At 43.8% G+C, this 18,165-nt stretch overlaps 1 protein-coding gene across 1 annotated transcript in view; it reads left to right on the forward strand.

Annotated features, from left to right (window-relative positions):
• Positions 1-18,165, forward strand: part of arap3 (ArfGAP with RhoGAP domain, ankyrin repeat and PH domain 3) — a 70,300-nt gene that overhangs the window by 40,764 nt on the left and 11,371 nt on the right. The window contains exons 18-26 of the mRNA XM_078411010.1: positions 3,024-3,129; positions 3,961-4,108; positions 7,133-7,201; positions 8,813-8,887; positions 9,842-9,959; positions 10,919-11,044; positions 12,736-12,872; positions 14,389-14,474; positions 15,385-15,420. Of these exons, the coding sequence (XP_078267136.1) occupies positions 3,024-3,129; positions 3,961-4,108; positions 7,133-7,201; positions 8,813-8,887; positions 9,842-9,959; positions 10,919-11,044; positions 12,736-12,872; positions 14,389-14,474; positions 15,385-15,420 (901 nt within the window). The remainder of the gene's footprint in view (positions 1-3,023; positions 3,130-3,960; positions 4,109-7,132; positions 7,202-8,812; positions 8,888-9,841; positions 9,960-10,918; positions 11,045-12,735; positions 12,873-14,388; positions 14,475-15,384; positions 15,421-18,165) is intronic.

Here is an 18,165-nt window from a genome sequence, read left to right on the forward strand (position 1 = left end):
ACTCTGGTTTGTTTCCTGCAGATGCAGCCAGACCTGCTGAGTATTTCCAGCGTTTCCAGGTTTTGTTTTAGATTTACAGCATCTGCAGGGTTTTTTTCCACTTAGTCTGTCCTGGGACCACAGGATTGCTCAAGTTACACTCACACATGGCTTTACAAAATAATTGCATTGCAGTTCAACACACTTTGGATGTACTCCTGGATCAAATCCAGTGCAACTGGCATTGCCTCCAATGTCAAAAGGTGCACAGTTTATTTTTTAGAATGAATTGAATTGAAAGGTACAGCATGGAACCAGGCCCTTCGGCCCACCGAGTCCACTCCGTCCATCACATTAGTTCTATGTTATCCCATTTATGCATCCACTCTCTACACATTAGGCACAATTTCTATTTCTTAAACAAGTGAGATATTTCCTGCTCATAATGGAGCATATCATCCATGTTAGAGACACGAGACTATGGATGCGGGAATCTTGAGTGAAAAACAAAGTGTTGGAGGAACTCAGAAGGCCAGGCAGCATCTGTGGAGGGAATGGACTGATGACATTTCAGGTCTCTTCTTCAATGTGGTGCTGTCTGATATGCTGAGTTCCTTTGCTTTAGGCTTGAATATTCTGTATTGTTGGAAATCACTAGCTTCTGCTCAAGTTATATTGTGTTGATGCAACAAGCCAATTATCAGCTGAACAAACTTTCCATTATGCTCAGGAACCACAACTTTTAGAGATACGGCATGGAAACAGGCTTTTCGACCTATCATGTCCGGGCCGACCAGCGATCGTCCATACACTAGGCCTATCCTATACACTAGGGACAATTTAAAGAATCCAATTAACCTACAAACCTGCACACCTTTGGACTGTGGGAGGAAACCGGAGCACCCAGGGAAAACACACACAGTGATAGGGAGAATGTACAAACTCCATACAGATGGCAGCCGTAATCAGCATCAAACCGGGGTCTCTGTAAAGCAGCATCTCTAACACGGAGCTACTGTGTGGCCTCACTGAGTCTTTGGCTATTGCTTTATTGCACCACTGTGTCACGAAAAACTCCATTTTTTGTGTTCCGCACTTACCCTATTTCTCGGGAGAGTGACAGAAGTACTCTATTTTAGACCTGCCTAGTGCTCAGTCAGCAAACTGATTTAATTTATACAAACTAGGACAAAATGCCATTTTCATGCTCTGCAAGTTAATCAATACTTCCTAGTGCTCATTTTATCACATACAATGATGTACATAAAGTAGTCCTCTTGCGAGCCAATTTTAAGTAAAAAAGTTGCTGCCACCTTATATATATATATGGACAGTGCAGTGGTAGAGTTGCTGCCTCACAGAGGCAATGACACAGCTTTGATCCTGACCTCGAGTGCAGGGCCGTCTTAACGCATGGGGCCCCATGCTGATCTGTGTATGTTAAGTGACTTGCAATAAATAAATACTACTTTTAAAATGTAGGTTCAATAAGTGCTTTTTTCGCTACATTTTCGGTCTGTTTCGCAACAATTAGCTCCCTAAGTGCTTCTCACAGCGATCTGTAAGTGCTTTTCGCAACAATGTAGCACCCTAAGTCCATCGCTAAGTGCTTTTCGGTAAGTGCTTTTCGCTGGTACGACAGGTGGGGGGGGGGGGGCTGATAGGGAAAGGGGCGTGGGGGAGAGTAACGGTAGGGGCCCCAGTACACTGCTTTACCCGGGGGCCCATAATGCTGTAAAAACGGCCCTGCTCGAGTGCTGTCTGTATCGAGATTGCATGTTCTCCTGGGGACTGCATGGATTTCCTCCAGGTGCTCCAGTTGCCCCTCTCATCCCAAAGGTGTACATTCTGCAGGTTAATTGGACTTTATAAAATTGCCCCTGGTGTGAAGGGGAGTGGAGGAGAAAGTGGGATTATATAGAACTAGTGCAAATGGGTGATCGATGTTCAACTTGGAGTGTGGACTGAAGGGCCTATTTGCATGAAAAACTAAAAACTAAAACTAATTATAGAGATTTCTTTCTACTTCACTTTTGAAGGCACATTTGATGAAGGCTGACGTCATAATTTTAGCTCCTCACTCAGCTCTCGTGTTCAGGATTGGCTGTTTCAAAGTTGTCTTGTTGAGTTTCATTGTCTGTAACTCGTTCTCACCTGGGCCACAGCTAACAATGGGCTGTTTCCTTGATCATTGTTACTTTTTTGCATATCTTTCATTCATTTGTTCTATATCTCGATATCACAGTCTATTTCTCTCGTTTCCCTTTCCCCTGACTGAAGAAGGATCTCGACCCAAGACGTTACCAATTCCTTTCCTCCAAAGATGCTGTCTGACCCCACAGTTACTCCAGCTTTTTGTGTCTATCTTTGATCAAACCATTGGACTCCAATAGGGTAAAAGAAGTGGAAACTTGCTTTGACCTAATGTATCAAATAATCTTTCCTAATTCTATACTTTCCTTTTATTATGTTGTTATTTTGGCTTTATTACCAACATTCTATATTTAACATTGATGAAATATAATTTTGTATGGAAACTTAAACTTATTTTAAATATCAGGAATTGTATCCAATCGATATTGACAAAAGTATGATCATTGAAGACCCCATGCACATGCATGTCCACACACACACACACACACACACACACACACACACACACACACACACACACACACACACACACACACACACACACACACACACAGTGTTCATTGGAGACCCTCTGACTCATTTGAGATCCTCTGACTACTTTTAATCGGACTCCAGCGGACTTTATCGTGCACTAAAAGTTATTCCTTCTATCCTGCATCTATACAGTGGACGACTTGATTGTAATCATGTGTAGTCTTTTCGTTGACTGGATAGCGTGCAACAAAAAACCTTTTCACTGTACTTCACTGTGATAATAAACTAAAAAAACACACACACACACACACACACACACACACACACACACACACACACACACACACACACACACACAGTTGAAGTTTTACACAGGCAAATATCAAGTGTTGTGACTCGTTCTCCGTTTCTTTCAGATATTCCTCATAAATCCCAGAGACTGAAGCAATACAAAGAAATCATTCATAAGCTGCCACGAGTCAACAGAATGACTCTTGCTGCCCTGATTGGTCACCTGTACAGGTTGGTCTCCTTTAGTTGTCACTTCTGGAGCAGGCTAAAAGCGATCTTTTTGTTTTCATTTTTGGAAAGGACCTTCAGCTAGATGTCATCCCCGACATCCCTAATACCTTATAATGCTTGCATTTTATAGAGTTGCCTCCAAAAATATTTTCCACATGCAAGCTTTGCACTATACTATTAGTCCGAGGTTTCGGGCTAACCAAACCTCCTCTGTGATATTATGGCCAGACATCCTAGCAGTTTAGATATGAGCTCTACCAATTTGTTTTTTGACTTCTTGAAGGTAAATTGTATAACCAATTAAACCAAATTGATGTGCCAAGAATGGTGTGAATGCTGTTCCTCTGAAGGGTCAATGAGTCATAGAGTGTTATCGACTTGTGCAGCACACAAAATGGCCCTTCGGTCCAAACTTTCGATGATGACCATGATTCCTACCTACGCTAATCCTATTTGCCAGCATTAGGCCCTTATCACTCCAATCTTTTCCGATCTACGTACCTGTCCAATTGCCTTTTAAATGTTGTGATTGTTTCGTTCTCCAACACTTCCTCTGGCAGCTTGTTTCAAATAGCCATTCACAAATAGATACGTGGAAAAAACCTGCCACTCAAGTGTCCTTTATATCTCTCCTCTCTTACCATAAACCTGTGCCCTCTGGTTTTGGACTCCACACCTGCTGGGAGAAAGACTCTGTCTACCTTGTCTATACCTCAAGTTCAGAATCTGTCCTTTTGATCAAGAAATCAGTGGATGGACTGACGTCAGGCAGGTTTGCTCATCCCATTGGGAACAAGTGGAGTATTAACTTCTCTCTCTTGATCCGAGCAGGGTTCAGAAATGCGCAGACCTGAACCAGATGTGCACCAAGAACTTGTCGCTATTTTTTGCTCCCAGCTTGTTTCAGACCGATGGGAAAGGAGAGCAGGAAGTGAGGATTATTGAAGACCTCGTTGACAACTATGTGACGGTGTTTGATGTAAGTAATCACTGGTGGATCGTACTAATAGGCAAGGGGCAGAGGGAGGAATGTGCAGAAGATCTGGGCTAACAATTCAAGATATTTGGCACTGCGTGAGAAGATAAGAAATGGAAACAGGAGTAAGTCTGCCGTTCAAAAAGATCGTCGAGTCTTAGAACATGGAAACATGCCCCTCAACCAACTGAAGGTATTTATTCACAAAATGCTGGAGTAACTCAGCTGGTCAGGCAGCATCTCAGGAGAGAAGGAATGGGTGACGTTTCGGGTCGAGACCCTTCTTCAGACCCGAAACGTCACCCATTCCTTCTCTCCTGAGATGCTGCCTGACCTGCTGAGTTACTCCAGCATTTTGTGAATAAATACCTTCGATTTGTACCAGCATCTGCAGTTATTTTCTTATACCTTCAACCAACTGGGTCTGTACTGACCATGAGGCACCCATTTATACGATTCTTACACTAATCCCTTTCAATTCTCCCCATATTCCCGTCAAATTGCCCCAAAGCTTTATCAGTCATTTACACACCAGCAGCCATTTACTGTGTCCAATTAATCTAGTAACTCGCACATTTCTGAAATTGGGGGAGGTAACAGGAGCACCACACAGTCTCAGGTAGATGATGTAAACTGCACACAGACAACATTGGAGATCAGAATTGATCTCAGATCATAGAGTCGTACGGCTGAATTTCCTGGAGCATAGGAGTTGATTGTAAAGGCAAGAAATCATTAGGGGAAACAGTGTCCCCTAATAATAAACAGTGGTAATCTGTGTCTCATAAATGTCTTTGGAGAGGGGCATTGAGGACTGATAAGGGTAAGGTAGTTGACATTATCTATATGAACTTTAGCAAGGTTTTCGAACAGGTCCCACATGGTGGGTTAGATGTTAGATGCAAGCCAATATGTTAAAACAAATTGGCTTGTTTGACTTAAGTGTTCAGTAAAGAATTTCCAATTCATGAAAACTTGTCACTCATAGAGGCACCATCGAGTGGATATTTGTGCAGGTTTACTGTTTGTGCACAGAAGAAATGAACAGTATTACTGGTGTTATTGCTTACGTGTGTGTGTGCGCGCGTGTGCTTGAGTGTACACGTTCGTGAGAGTGCGTGTGTGTGTGTGCATGTGTATATAAGTGTGTGAAGGCATAACTGAGTTCACCTATTCCAGACTGACTCTGAAGTCAAATTTCTGCCCTTTCTCACTCACCAATCTGGTTTACTATCTTTTGGTCATTTAATGCCTTTCTATGGTCTGATTGACATCACTTCTGTCCTGTATCCATTGACATCCCATTTTTCAGCATATGTGGCTAAAGAGCTATCTGTTGTCCCTTTAACCCGCCAATCGCCTCCTTATGGATCACAGCATCCTTTGAGGCTCTTTTAACAATTCCTCCCCAATGTACCATTCTTTGCTGCAGCTATTCAATTATTTCAAGAACTGTGGTATTTCTTTTTTCCACGAGGAGGCTGCTGCCTTTTTATAACCCAATTACATGAAAAATCAGAGGGCCAGGAAAGGAGATGAATATGCCTACACTTCCTCATCTTCCTCTCGGCTCCATTCAATACAAAATGGACCCGGATCAGAAGTCAGACCAAGCCTCGATTCCTCTCTTCAATGCTGTGTGTGAATATACTAACGGTTCATGAGGTGTACAACCAGTCAGGTTGTTGTTACCACTCTTGTCAACATCGACTACTCCCACTTTCTCGGATTCTGCTGTTTCTGCTCCCAAGATGAGGCTTTCCATTCTGGAACATCCAGGATGTCCGCTTTCTTTAGCAAAATGAGGTTTCCTCTCTGCTCTCATAGATGGATCGCTCTCCCACATCTCCTGTGTGTCTCGTAGTTCAGTTCTCACTACTCCTCCACCCAGATGGAACAAGGACAGAGATCCCCTAGTCCTTACCTCTCAGCGCATCAGTTTATGCATCCAACGCATCATTCTCTGACATATCTGCCATCTTCAACGTGACCCCACCACCAGTCACACCTGCCCATCCACACCACCTTCTGCTTTCCACAGACATCGCTCCCGCCAACCCCTCCTCAGCTACTTTCCCTCCACTTCCTCTCTCACATCCATCCAGGGACCACAGTCACCTTTCTAGGTGAGACAGGGGTTCACATCTGCTGCTTCTAACCTCATCTACTGCATTCAGTGTTCCCGATGTGGCTTCCATTACATCAGAGAGTCAAGCATCGACTAGGCGACTGTTCCGCTGAACACTTGCACTTGATCCGCCAAGGATTCCTTGATCTCTCAGTTGTTAACCATCTTAACTCCCCTTCCCATTCCCGTACCAACATTTCTGTCCTGGGCCTCCTCCATTGCCAGAGAGAGGCCACGTACAAACGGGAGGAATCTCATTATTTTCTTGGGTAGCTTACAACCCAACAGTATGAGTATTGAATTCTCCAATGTTAGGTAACTTACCAACAACTACCTCCCCCGCCCCCTCCTTTATTTCTTCTGCCCCTCTTCCTGGATATGCACCTAATTCCCTCACTATCCTGCCTCCCTTTCCTCTTCCTCTGTCATTTTCCACCCATATCCCTTCCTCCCTCTGGCCTCACAATTCATGTATTTTCTCTCCTTATCTCACAACCTTTTGGCTGCTTTATATTTCTGGCCTTTGTCCACCCACCTGCTCATCAACCCCTCTCACCTGTATCCACACCTATCACTTGCCTGGGTTTGTCTCAAACCCATCGCTTTTCCAGCCTCCTTCCCCCACTACTACAATGAGTCTGAGGAGGGTCCCGACTCGAAACGTCATTTAGTCGTGTTCTCCACAGATGTTGCCTGACCCGCTGAGTTACTCGTGCACTTTGTGTGCTTTGCTCAAGATTCCACATCTGCCCACAACACATTGTCGCATCTTTGTGCTAATGCATTCAGATGGCGTTTTCATTTGCTTACTGGTTTAAAACATTGTCTATTCTGTAAGTGGGGAATTCGGAGAGTATCACTGAGGTCCCTGTGTGACCTATTGCTCTTGTCTGTGGCAGATTGATGATGAACATGTGACACAGATGGATTTGGAAAACAGTTTGATCACAACATGGAAAGATGTGCAGGTAGGTCGCCAAGCAAACCTTACCCGAGAACAATGAATGGTCACTGTATTCAGCTGAAGATAGGTGTAAATTATATATAAATTACACATGAAGTCTACACGACAGTGTGAAGTAAAAGACTGTGAATTGAAACAAGACATCACCGATAAGCTTCAGGGGGAAATGGGATTGATTAGTAGGACTAGATGTTACAATCCCTAAGGTTTGCACTACAATTGACTGGTGTTGTTCTTGGGGGTGACCACCAGGTGATGTTGCTACCATTCAGACACATCTTCAGTTGTGTACCTCAACGTCACTGGGTGTTTCGGCCTTTTATCACAAGACACCCTCAGTCGAGGCAGGCCCACCGCAGGGTGATCAGACCTGGGTGTGTGCCTTATGGTTAGCCTCTAGATGGTCACGTGGCAGCCCAGACAGCCCAGATTTTGTCCAATGTTTGCAAGATCCAAATTTAACTCTGAAAAGGACAGCAGCAACCAAAATTATATGGCATCCATAGCATATTAAAACGTTCCAGGAAGCCTGAAACTTAAGACAGTCAGCAAAACCACCTACCAATCTATTTGCACAGGGAGGGGAAGAAAAGAGATTAGGTAAGAATAATAGACAAATAGTTTACACAGCATTTAGGGTATCCTAACGGTATTACAGACAGAAAAGTAAATGTCAGGACGTGGGCGAGTATAGCAACCAAATGTAAGCTCAAACTACATAATGTCTGCTGGAGAAAGTCTGCAAGTGTGGCACAGTGGCGCAGCAGTAGAGTTGCTGTCTGACAGCACCAGAGACCTGGGTATGATCCTGACTACAGCTGCTGCCTGTTTGGGGATTATATGTTCTCCTCATGACTGCGTGGGTTTTCCCAGGGTGCTCCAGTTTCTTCCCACATTCCAAAGACATACAGGTTGTAGGTTAATTAGCTTTGGTAACAAGATTGTAAATTGTCACTACTGTGTAGGATTGTGCAAGTGTATGGGGATCGCTGGTCGGTGTGGACTTGGTGGGCCGGAGGGCCTGTTTCGTTTTGTTTCTCTTAAGTAATTAAAACTTTTTTTTAAAAATCTAGTCCCATAGCCTACCAGAGCCATTAACTTTTAGATTGCGGTAAACTCATCCATTTTATTCATTATGCTTCGGGAAATTTACCGTCCTTAGGTGGTCTGGTTTATATCATATGATCTGGTTTCGAGACTCAAAACGCCACCTATTCCATGTTCTCCAAAGATGTTGCAGATCGAGACCTGAAACATCGCCTATTTATGTCCTCCAGACATGCTGTTTGACCTGCCAAGTTACTCCACCACTTTCTATCCTTTTGTGTATTAGCCAGCATCGGCAGTTCACTGTTTCTACCATCCTTTGTTATGTTGCAGAATGCTGAGTTAAGAGTCCTGACCCAAAAAGCTGCCTGTCCATTTCCCTCCACAGATGCTGCCTGACCTATTGAGTTCCTCCAGCACATTATTTTTGTTGCCGATTAAAATTACAGAGCTTCTATTTTTAACATTAAATTGATAAATATTAACCACTAAAAATAAATCCCAGATAGATATGGTCATTTGAAGGTCGTCAATTTCTATCTCTCCTGACAGTTTCTTTGGTTTACAGCTTTCCCAGGCTGGGGATCTGATCATGGAGGTGTACGTTGAGACAAAAGCAACTGACAGTTGTATGACCCTCAAGGTAGGTTTGCTGGCATATTTTCAGCTGAAGGTACTGACTCCACTGAGTCCACGCTGACCATCAATCACCCGCTCACACTAGTTCTATGTTATCCTATTTTCTCATCCACTCAGTATGGAAAATGTGGAATTCTGTTAACCTTCAAAGAGTAAAGGACAGTGAGAGACGTGGCCAGAGAGTACTAAACAATCTAAGTGTACTTCAGAGAGGAACCCATTCTGGCTTGTGTGTGACAAGACGCCCACAGATGTGTTGGTTCTTATATACTCTCAATAATGACCCAGCAAGCCACCCAAAAGCTAATTAAGGATGGACAATAAAGGGTGACTTTGCCAGCTACCCCAGGAATGAAGACGGGTTAATATGTGCATCTGGGCTACTGGGATTGCAGTGCTGCTGGAGCTCACCGGAGCGCCACTCCGGCACCTCTGTAAAAGAAAAAAGCCAAAATAAACAGCGGGGAAGTTTAACTAGCGGGGAATTTAACAACGGCCGTTCCGGCACCATTGACAGCTCCAGCACCTAAAAAATTAGCACTGTAACACTGTGAGCTACTGTTTCTTGAACTCCTGTTAGCATAAGCTGTGTGTCTGTCAGGCCATTCTGGACTGGTCATACTGCAAAATTATTTCTGATTGCACGGTGGCGCAGCGGTAGAGTTGATGCCTTACAGCGCCAGAGACCCAGGTTTGATCCTGACTACAGGTGTTGGCTGTATGGAGCTTGTACTTTCTCCTGGTGACCGTGTTGGTTTTCTAAGAGTGCTCTGGTTTCCTCACACATTCCAAAGACACACAGGTTTGAAGGTTAATTGGCTGCAAAATTGTCAATTGACCCTAGTGTGTGGACAGTGCTGGTGTACAGGGATCGCTGGTCGGCATGGACTCGGTGGGCCGAAGGGCCTGTTTCTGTGCTGTATCTCTAAACTAAACTAAACTTAACCTGACCTTGCAGGTATCTCCTACAATGACATCACAGGAACTGACGAATCAGGTGCTAGACATGAAGAACATTTTATCAGGAGAAAGAGAGTTTTGGGTCACCTTCGAGTGCATTGAAAACGGTGAACTGGGTAAGTGTCAAAATCCTTTCACTTGAGTGTCGGTGAGAAAGTGTGTCGAAATTTATATTTTGCTGCTATATTTAATATTCATGATTGCAACAGAACTCCAATCTCTCTGGAAATGCAAGGAACAGCAGATACTGGTTTACAAAAAAAAGACAAAGTCAATATATATATATATATATATATATATATATATATATATATATATATATATATCACACACACACAGAAATAAATAAACAATAATAGTGCAAAGTCAAAAATAATGTCCCCACATCTATATGGTTCCGGGTCTATTTGGAGGTTGTAACGCTTAATAGCCTGATGGTTGAAGGGAAGAGGCTGCTCCTGAACCTGGATGTTTGAGTTTTCAGGCACCTTTTCCTTCTTCCTGCTGGTAAGGATGAAATGAGAATGTGGCCAGGGTGGTGTGGGTCTCTGATGATGCTGGCTGTCTATTCCCTTATCATGTATCTACACTGTAAATGGCTCGATTGTAATCATGCATTGTCTTTCCGCTGACTGGTTAGCATGCAACAAAAGCTTTTCACTGTACGTGACAATAAACTAAACGGAATCTTTTTGTGGCAGCAACTCTTGTACATCCCTTCGATGGCGGGGCGGTCAGTTCCACTGCTGGAATGGGCAGTGTTCACACTAATTTCCTGCCCTATCCCCATATCTCTCGATCCCACCGATATCTAGAAACTTATCCAATCCTGTATTGAGTACAAAATGTAGATCAACAGCTTTCTGGTTGTAAGAAGGTCAGTAATGATGTGAGCAGATTGAATGTAGATAAAAAACATTTGTAATTATGAGGTTCCTGTATTCTAATGATATGATATGATGATAATGCCACCTCATTAATATTGGTCTCCTGTACTTGTGTGGAGATGGGAGCTGTGCTTTTTCCCTGTTTGTCATCTTCTTATCTTCTTCAATATATTCGCTCATCTCCACAGAGAGGCCTCTCCACTCGAAGGAAAAGGTTCTGGAACAAGCTCTCCAATGGTGTAAGTTGGCGGAGCCCAGCTCAGCTTATCTGGTAGTGAAGAGACTCCCGGAAGAAGGAGGAAACCTTTACTCGGGTAAGAATTCACGAGAGCTGCTCCCTCACGACACCAAGGACCCCCGGGGTCGATCCTGACCTTGGGTGCTGATTAGAGGTACAGACATACAGCATGGAAATAGGCCCTTCAGCCCCACAAGTCCACACCAGCCACCAATCACTCAGAGAACAAAGTGCTGGAGGAACTCAACGGGTCAGGCAGCATCTGTAGAGGGAATGGATGGATAATGCTTTGTGTTATTAGGGTATATATCAGAACCATCGTCAAAGAGGACAGTTTAGAGATACAGATACAGCATGGAGACAGGCCCTTCGACCCGCCGAGTCCACACTGACCATCGAACACATAAATTAGTTCCATATTATTCCACTTAGGCATCTTGCACACTCGAGGCATTTTACAGAAGCCAATTAACCTACAAACTTGCACGTCTTTAGGATCTGGGAAGAAACTGGAGCACACGGAGAAAACCCACGCAGTCACAGGGAGAGGTACAAACTGCGCACAGACAGCACCCGTAGTCTGGATCGGACCCGGGTCTCTGGTGCTAGGAGGCAGCAGCTCTACCACTGCGAGGGTGTGCCACCCTTATGTGCTGTCTGTGTGGAGTTTGCATCTTCTCCCGATGACTGCTTGGGTTTCCTCTGGGTGCTCCGGTTTCATCCCACATCTGAAAGACATGCAGGTTTGTAGGTTAATTGGTCTCTGTAAATTGCCCCCTGGTGTGTAGGGGCGGATAGACCTCATTGGAAACACTCGGGCTATCTTTAATCAGACTTTATCTTGCACTAAATGTTATTCCCTTTATCCTGTATCTGCACACGGTGGATGGCTAGAGTGTAATCATATATAGACTTACCGCTGATTGAATGCCACACAACAAAGAAGCTTTTCACTGTACACTGCTACACGTGACAAAAAACTAAACTAAAACTGAAACCTACTGTCATATCTTTGGGGATGTGAAGGGAAACCGGGGGAAACCCATGTTAACACAGGAAGAACATGCTGGTTCCACATAGACAACTCTGCTAATCAAGAATTAACTCAAGACATTGGAACAGTGAGGCAGCAGGTTTTCTGATTGTGTCATCTGAGATAGAGTTTGGGAATCATTATATTGTTCTATTAAAGTTGAACGTGCAAGCCATGTCATCAGAAATAGAGGCAGCTATTTCATTTCATTTAAATCATTTACCCTTTCATGGAAAATGTGCAACTTAGGAGGATCGTAGTTGACCTGACCTCAGCCGTAATTTCCTGTCTATTTCTAAATAACCCACTCGTCTAAATAATCCACAATCCTTTCGGGCGGCACAGTGGTGCAACGGTAGAGTTGCTGCCTTACAGAGTCAGAGAACCGGGTTTGATCCTGACTACGGATGCTGTCTGTACGGAGTTTGTATGTTCTCCCTGTGACGTCATGAGTTTTCTCTAGTTGCTCCAGTTTCCTCCCACATGCCAAAGATGTGCAGGTTAATTGGTTTCTGTAAATTGTCCCTAGTGTGGAGGATAGAACCAGTGTATGGGGTGATTGCTGGTTGGCGTAGACTCAGTGGGCCAAAGGACATCTTTCCGCGCTGTATGTCTAAACTAAACTAAACTAATCTATCAAAGAGAAGTCTACTACTCTTGTTGTTGTGCATAAATGCTCTAACAAACCAATATGATAGACATAACTCTGTTTTCTTTTATGCCACATGTGACAGCCACTAATAGTGAGACTCCAAAGTGCGGGGTCTTGAAATGTCGAGAGGAACCACCAAAACTCCTGTCTGCAAACAAGTTCCAGGAGCGATATTTCGTTCTGCGAGATCGCAAGCTGCTTCTGTTTAAGGATAAAAAGGTAAACTGATAAAGTTCTTGAAAGTGGTCGGTTATATTATTCGTGCTGAAACTGTTTCTGGAACAGCGGCTAGCCGTGTTAGCCAAATGTGCTTTTTCTTTGGCCTAATATGCAAGCCATTTGAAAATTTCCAACTACAGTCACTTGGAAATCTGAAATGAAGATCGACCGTGCAAGTCATTGGTCAGACAACACTTGGTGTTCTATTTGCATTTCTGGTCGCTCTGCAATTGGAAGGATGTCATTAAATTAGAAAGGATGCAGAAGGACTGGAAGGCTTGAGTTATCTGGAACGGTTTGATCAGCAGGGCATTATTCCCTGGAGCATGAGAGGCTGAGGGGTTTAGTTTAGTACCTGAGACCCGGGTTTGAGCCTGCCTACAGGTGCCGTCTGTACCGAGTTTGTGCGTTCTCCCCATGACTGCAGCGTTTTCTCCGAGTGCTCCGGTTTCCCCCCCTCCCCCCCCCCCCCCCCCCCCACATTACAAAGATGTACAGGTTTGTAGGAAGGAACTGCAGATGCTGGTTAAACTGAAGATAAGCACAAGAAGCTGGAGTAACTCAGCGGGACAGGCAGCATCACTGGAGAGAAGGAATGGGTGAGGTTTCGTGTCCAGACCCTTCTTCAGACTCGTTTGTAGGTTAATTGGCTTTGGTAAAGATTGTAAATTGTCCCTGGTGTGTAGAATAGTGCTCGTGTACGTGGACCGCTAGTTGGCGCAGACTCTGTGGTTCGAAAGGCCCGTTTCCATTGCTGTATCTAAATGAAAACAAACTAAATACTGGGCCCAGCAACGATCTTTGCAATCTGCAGGGAGATAAAAACTCAGTTAAGCATGTGCAGAGGGCACAAACATTTGATGCCCCGATTCCCTCACTTCCAATTGCAGACTTCTTGTTCCATGTTTGACTGAGAGTCAGAAATGATCAACATAGAACATGGCCCTTTGGTCCACAATACATGACCAAACGTAATGACAAATTCAATTAATCTGCATTGATCTCCATTCCCTGCATATCCACGTGCCTGTCTAAAAGCCTCTGAAATGCTACTATCATTCGTGTCTCCACCACCACCGTTGGCAGCACGTTCCAGTCGCCCGTCACTCTGTGTAAAAACACTAGCCCTGCACACCACGATTAAATGTTGTCCCTCTCACTTTAAAGCTATGCCCTCCAGCCTTTACCATTTCCACTCTGACTCTCTACCCGATGTTGAAGGTGATACGTTGCACATTTCTGGAGCAATTTCTGCTAGTCAGTGTCATGAACGTTGATGACATCAAAGCATGTGGATATGAAACTGCAGAAAAGGGTAGCTGTGCTGGAATGGGTTGTGGCTGGATATATGGCTGGAAATGTGATTTTCTGATGTACGGAAATGGGCAGAAATCACAGGTGACACGGTGTTCCAGAACGTCTAAAACAACATCACCAACAGGTCAACATTACAACTTTGGCTGACTCGGTTAATAAACGTGCAATGGATGAAGAATGTGATTGTCCTATTTTGCAGAGCTCCAAGCCAGAGCGGGAGTGGTCTGTCTTCTCGCTGAAGGTTTACTTGGGCATTAAGAAGAAGCTGAAAGCACCAACAGTGCAGTAAGAGCATTATTAACAATCTCAGGGGGGAGGGGTGATGGGAGGGGACAAGCAGGGGGATTTGAAATGAAAACCCAAATTGTACTGGACAGCTTGGTCATGTTCACTGACACACATCTTCGGTCTCCACCTGTTATGCGATCTGTTGCAAGAATGATTAGACTTGAAACCCGTAGTTTTTTAAAGCACCCTTGGGTGAAATGTTGGAAATCGGTTGTAATGGTTTCTAAACCTCAGGGTTGGTTGATACAATGGGCGGCTCAGTAGTGCCGCTGGTAGACCTACTGTCTCACAGCTCCAGATCCTCACTTCAGGTGCTTTTGGTGTGGAGTTTCCACATTCTCTCTGGGTGCTCTGGTTTCTTCCCACATTAAAAAATAAGAGGGTTTGAGTTCATTGGCCTTTGTAAATTGCCCCTAGTGTGCAGGGAATGGGGAAAGTGGGATCATATTGATCTCGTGTGAACAGGAGATCGATGGTCACTGTGACTCAGCATGACAAAGGGCCCGTTTCCACGCTGTATCTTTCAATCAGTCAAAACGACAGTCCGAGTCAGCATGTCTGATCGGAGGTTATGCTGGCAGTCTGTTTCTATGACTGTATATTCCCATGGCTCATTATTATGACCAGAAAATTAGCGAGGCCGAAAAGAGTGCACACATTTCTGTGCTGATGAAAGTAGTCAGTCCTCCTGCAGTGCAGTGTTCTGTTAAGGATGGTTAATTTATTGAATATACACCATTGTGCAACGTACCATATGGTAAAACTTGTTTCCATAAGGAGTGTATCAATGTCCTGTTCTGACTCCGTGCTCTGGTATCTCTGTTTAAAAAAACAAAGTACTGAACTTAATTGCATTTGAATTTATTCTCTGAATTGTAATAATGGATCATTTTCCTTTGTTGTTTAGGTGGGGGTTCACAATTTTTATGGATAAGCAGCAATGGTAAGTAAACATGGACAACTCTCCCACACTTTGTTCTGTTGAAGATCTTAGTGTGATCCATCCACACTGAGGGTCTTGCACCTTGGTTGCTTCAGGTGAACTCTTGTTTAGTTTAGAGATACTGCATGGAATCAGGCTCTAGGGGCCACAGAGTCCGCGCCGACCAGCGATCCCCCATACACTAGTACTATCCTACACACAGGGGACAATTTACAATCTCTGCTAAAGCCAATTAACCTACAAACCCACACGTCTTTGGAATGTGGGAGGAAACCGGAGCACCCGGGGAAAACCCATGTAGTCACAGAGAAAACATGCAAACTCCGCACAGAGAGCACTCGTAGTCAGGATCAATCCCAGGTTTCTGTCCTGAAAGTGAAAATGGGTTCACACAGTAAAGGTCGGTGAAGACTTTGCAGTAAAACCAGCCGAAACTTTCAACAAACCTACTAAAGGTCCACTTTGAAGAAGTTCTCCTCCTCTCTTCGAAAAAATCAGTCTGAAGAAGGGTCTCGACCCGAAACGTCACCCATTCCTTCTCTCACAAGATGCTGCCTGACCTGCTGAGTTACTCCAGCATTTTGTGAATAAATACCTTCGATTTGTACCAGCATCTGCAGTTATTTTCTTATACTAAAGGACTAAGTTGCAGAAAGACTTGGCGATGATAAGTATTTAGGAATGGACATTGAAAAGGTGGATAGAGTTTTTGCAACGCATGGACAAGGAGCTGAAACGTTTTTGGCCATCAATGAGTTTTGCCATATGCACCGGGTGCATCAAGTAGTCAATTTTATTTGTATAGCACATTTAAACACAACCCACATTGACCAAAGTGCTGAAAGGGTTGAGGTCTAACATCATACTGAATGTGTAGAAATCCAACATAATTGCAGGAAGAATTTTCACTCGTCTTGTTTGGAAGGTGGTCTTAATTCACCAGTAATCAAATTCCTGTAATTGCCAAAAATGCAGGTCCATATGTTTACCGGAAGAGCTTATTTCTCAGGAATTCGAGTGCTTTATTTGTCACATAAGCAACTGCACAGTGAAATTCTTTTTGCATATATAAGTCCAAAGTCCGTAACGCCCATGTGCTCAATGTACTGGCCTCCATTTAATCTATTTTGTTTATGACCTTGATGAAATAGACAGTTATTGAACACATTCTTGTTGTTTCGTATTGCACAACTTCAAACAGGCAACAGAGAGGTAGTCAAGGTGGCGAAGGAATCTGTCAAGAAGCAAACGTGGCTAAGATGCTCATAACCAGCATGAAATACCACTTGGCCAATGTCTAATTGAAGAGCTGAGCAAGTCCACAGCATGGAATGCACATCTGCAGAACACCTGATGGGAAGATTAAAACCATTCCCGGGGCATGTTCAACTAAATCTTGGCTTTTAATCATGAATAGAGCCGCTGAGTCCAAGTAGTCATGGAGCCATTCACCATAGAATCAGGTCCCATGGCTTCCCATCTGCATACACACTTATGTCCACCTATATACGAATCACATTTATCAACATTAACTTACTCTGCCTTGACAATTAAAATGCTCATCCTGAGGCTACTTGAATTCTGTACCTCCACCACCCCCTCAGGCACTGTGTTCTAGAAAAGCCATTTCTCTTTTCAAAATATCTACCAACTCTGACATGAAATATGTTAATGCACTTAAAAACATATATTAGTTTCTTTCGAAGGTAGACACATAAAAGGCTGAAATAACTCAGCTGAGCATTTTGTCCCTATCATCGGTGTAAACTAGCATCTGCAGTTCGTTCCTACATATTACAGTTTCCAAAGTGCCTTCACAATCCCATGCCATTTACAAGGACTTATCAAGTGAAATTTGATCACAAGGTAGAAAGTAGACACAACATTAAAGCTGTGAATTAGAAGGTCCGTCTTGTAGGTAACAACAGAGGTGAGGAGAGTAAAGGAAGGAGTTTAATCCAAAGCAGTTGAAAGATCCCACATGGATTATGACACAAAGCAAACTGGACATTTGCCAAACGTCAGACTTGCAGAGGCGCAGAGAGCTCAGAATGTTGAAGGTTGCAATGCAATGTGTCCTGCAGTTCCACAACCAGGTGAAACATTGATGAACGAAAGAAAATGACTGAATCACTGGACTGCAGATTGTTATGTTACTGAATTACTGCTCCACTGTGCAGTCAGTTCTGTCAGTGGTATTCTGCTGCCATCTAGTGATTGAGCATGAACACTGCAGCACAATTCGTGCCATTAATATAGGAAGTCCGTGGGTTTAGTTTAGAGTTACAACATGGGAACAGGCCCTTTGACCCATCGAGTCCATGCCGACCATTAATCACCTGTTTACACCAGTTCTAAGTTTACATCCGCTCCCTACACATTAGGGTAGCATCTGCAGTTCCTTGTTTCTCTCTAAATATTTTGAAAAGTTGTGTCATAGCCTTCCTGCTGACATAATATTTATTGGACTTAAACGCCATGATTCCTCTATTCCTCAGTTCTCCGTGGGATGTGACCATTTATTACATATGTTATAGAGTCATAGAGTCAGACCAGCCTGGATACAAGTCATCAGCCCCATCAGACCATGCCAGCCAATATGCCCCATCTGCACTATTCCCATCTGCCTGTGCTTGACCCATAACTCTCTAAACCTATACTATCCATGAACCTATCCAAATGTCTCTTAGACATAAGGATGGTACCTGCCTCAACTACCCTTTCTGGCAGCTCGTTCCATATACC

The sequence above is a fragment of the Rhinoraja longicauda genome, chromosome 14 (assembly GCF_053455715.1).
Source record: "Rhinoraja longicauda isolate Sanriku21f chromosome 14, sRhiLon1.1, whole genome shotgun sequence".
Taxonomy (NCBI): Eukaryota; Metazoa; Chordata; class Chondrichthyes; order Rajiformes; family Arhynchobatidae; genus Rhinoraja; species Rhinoraja longicauda.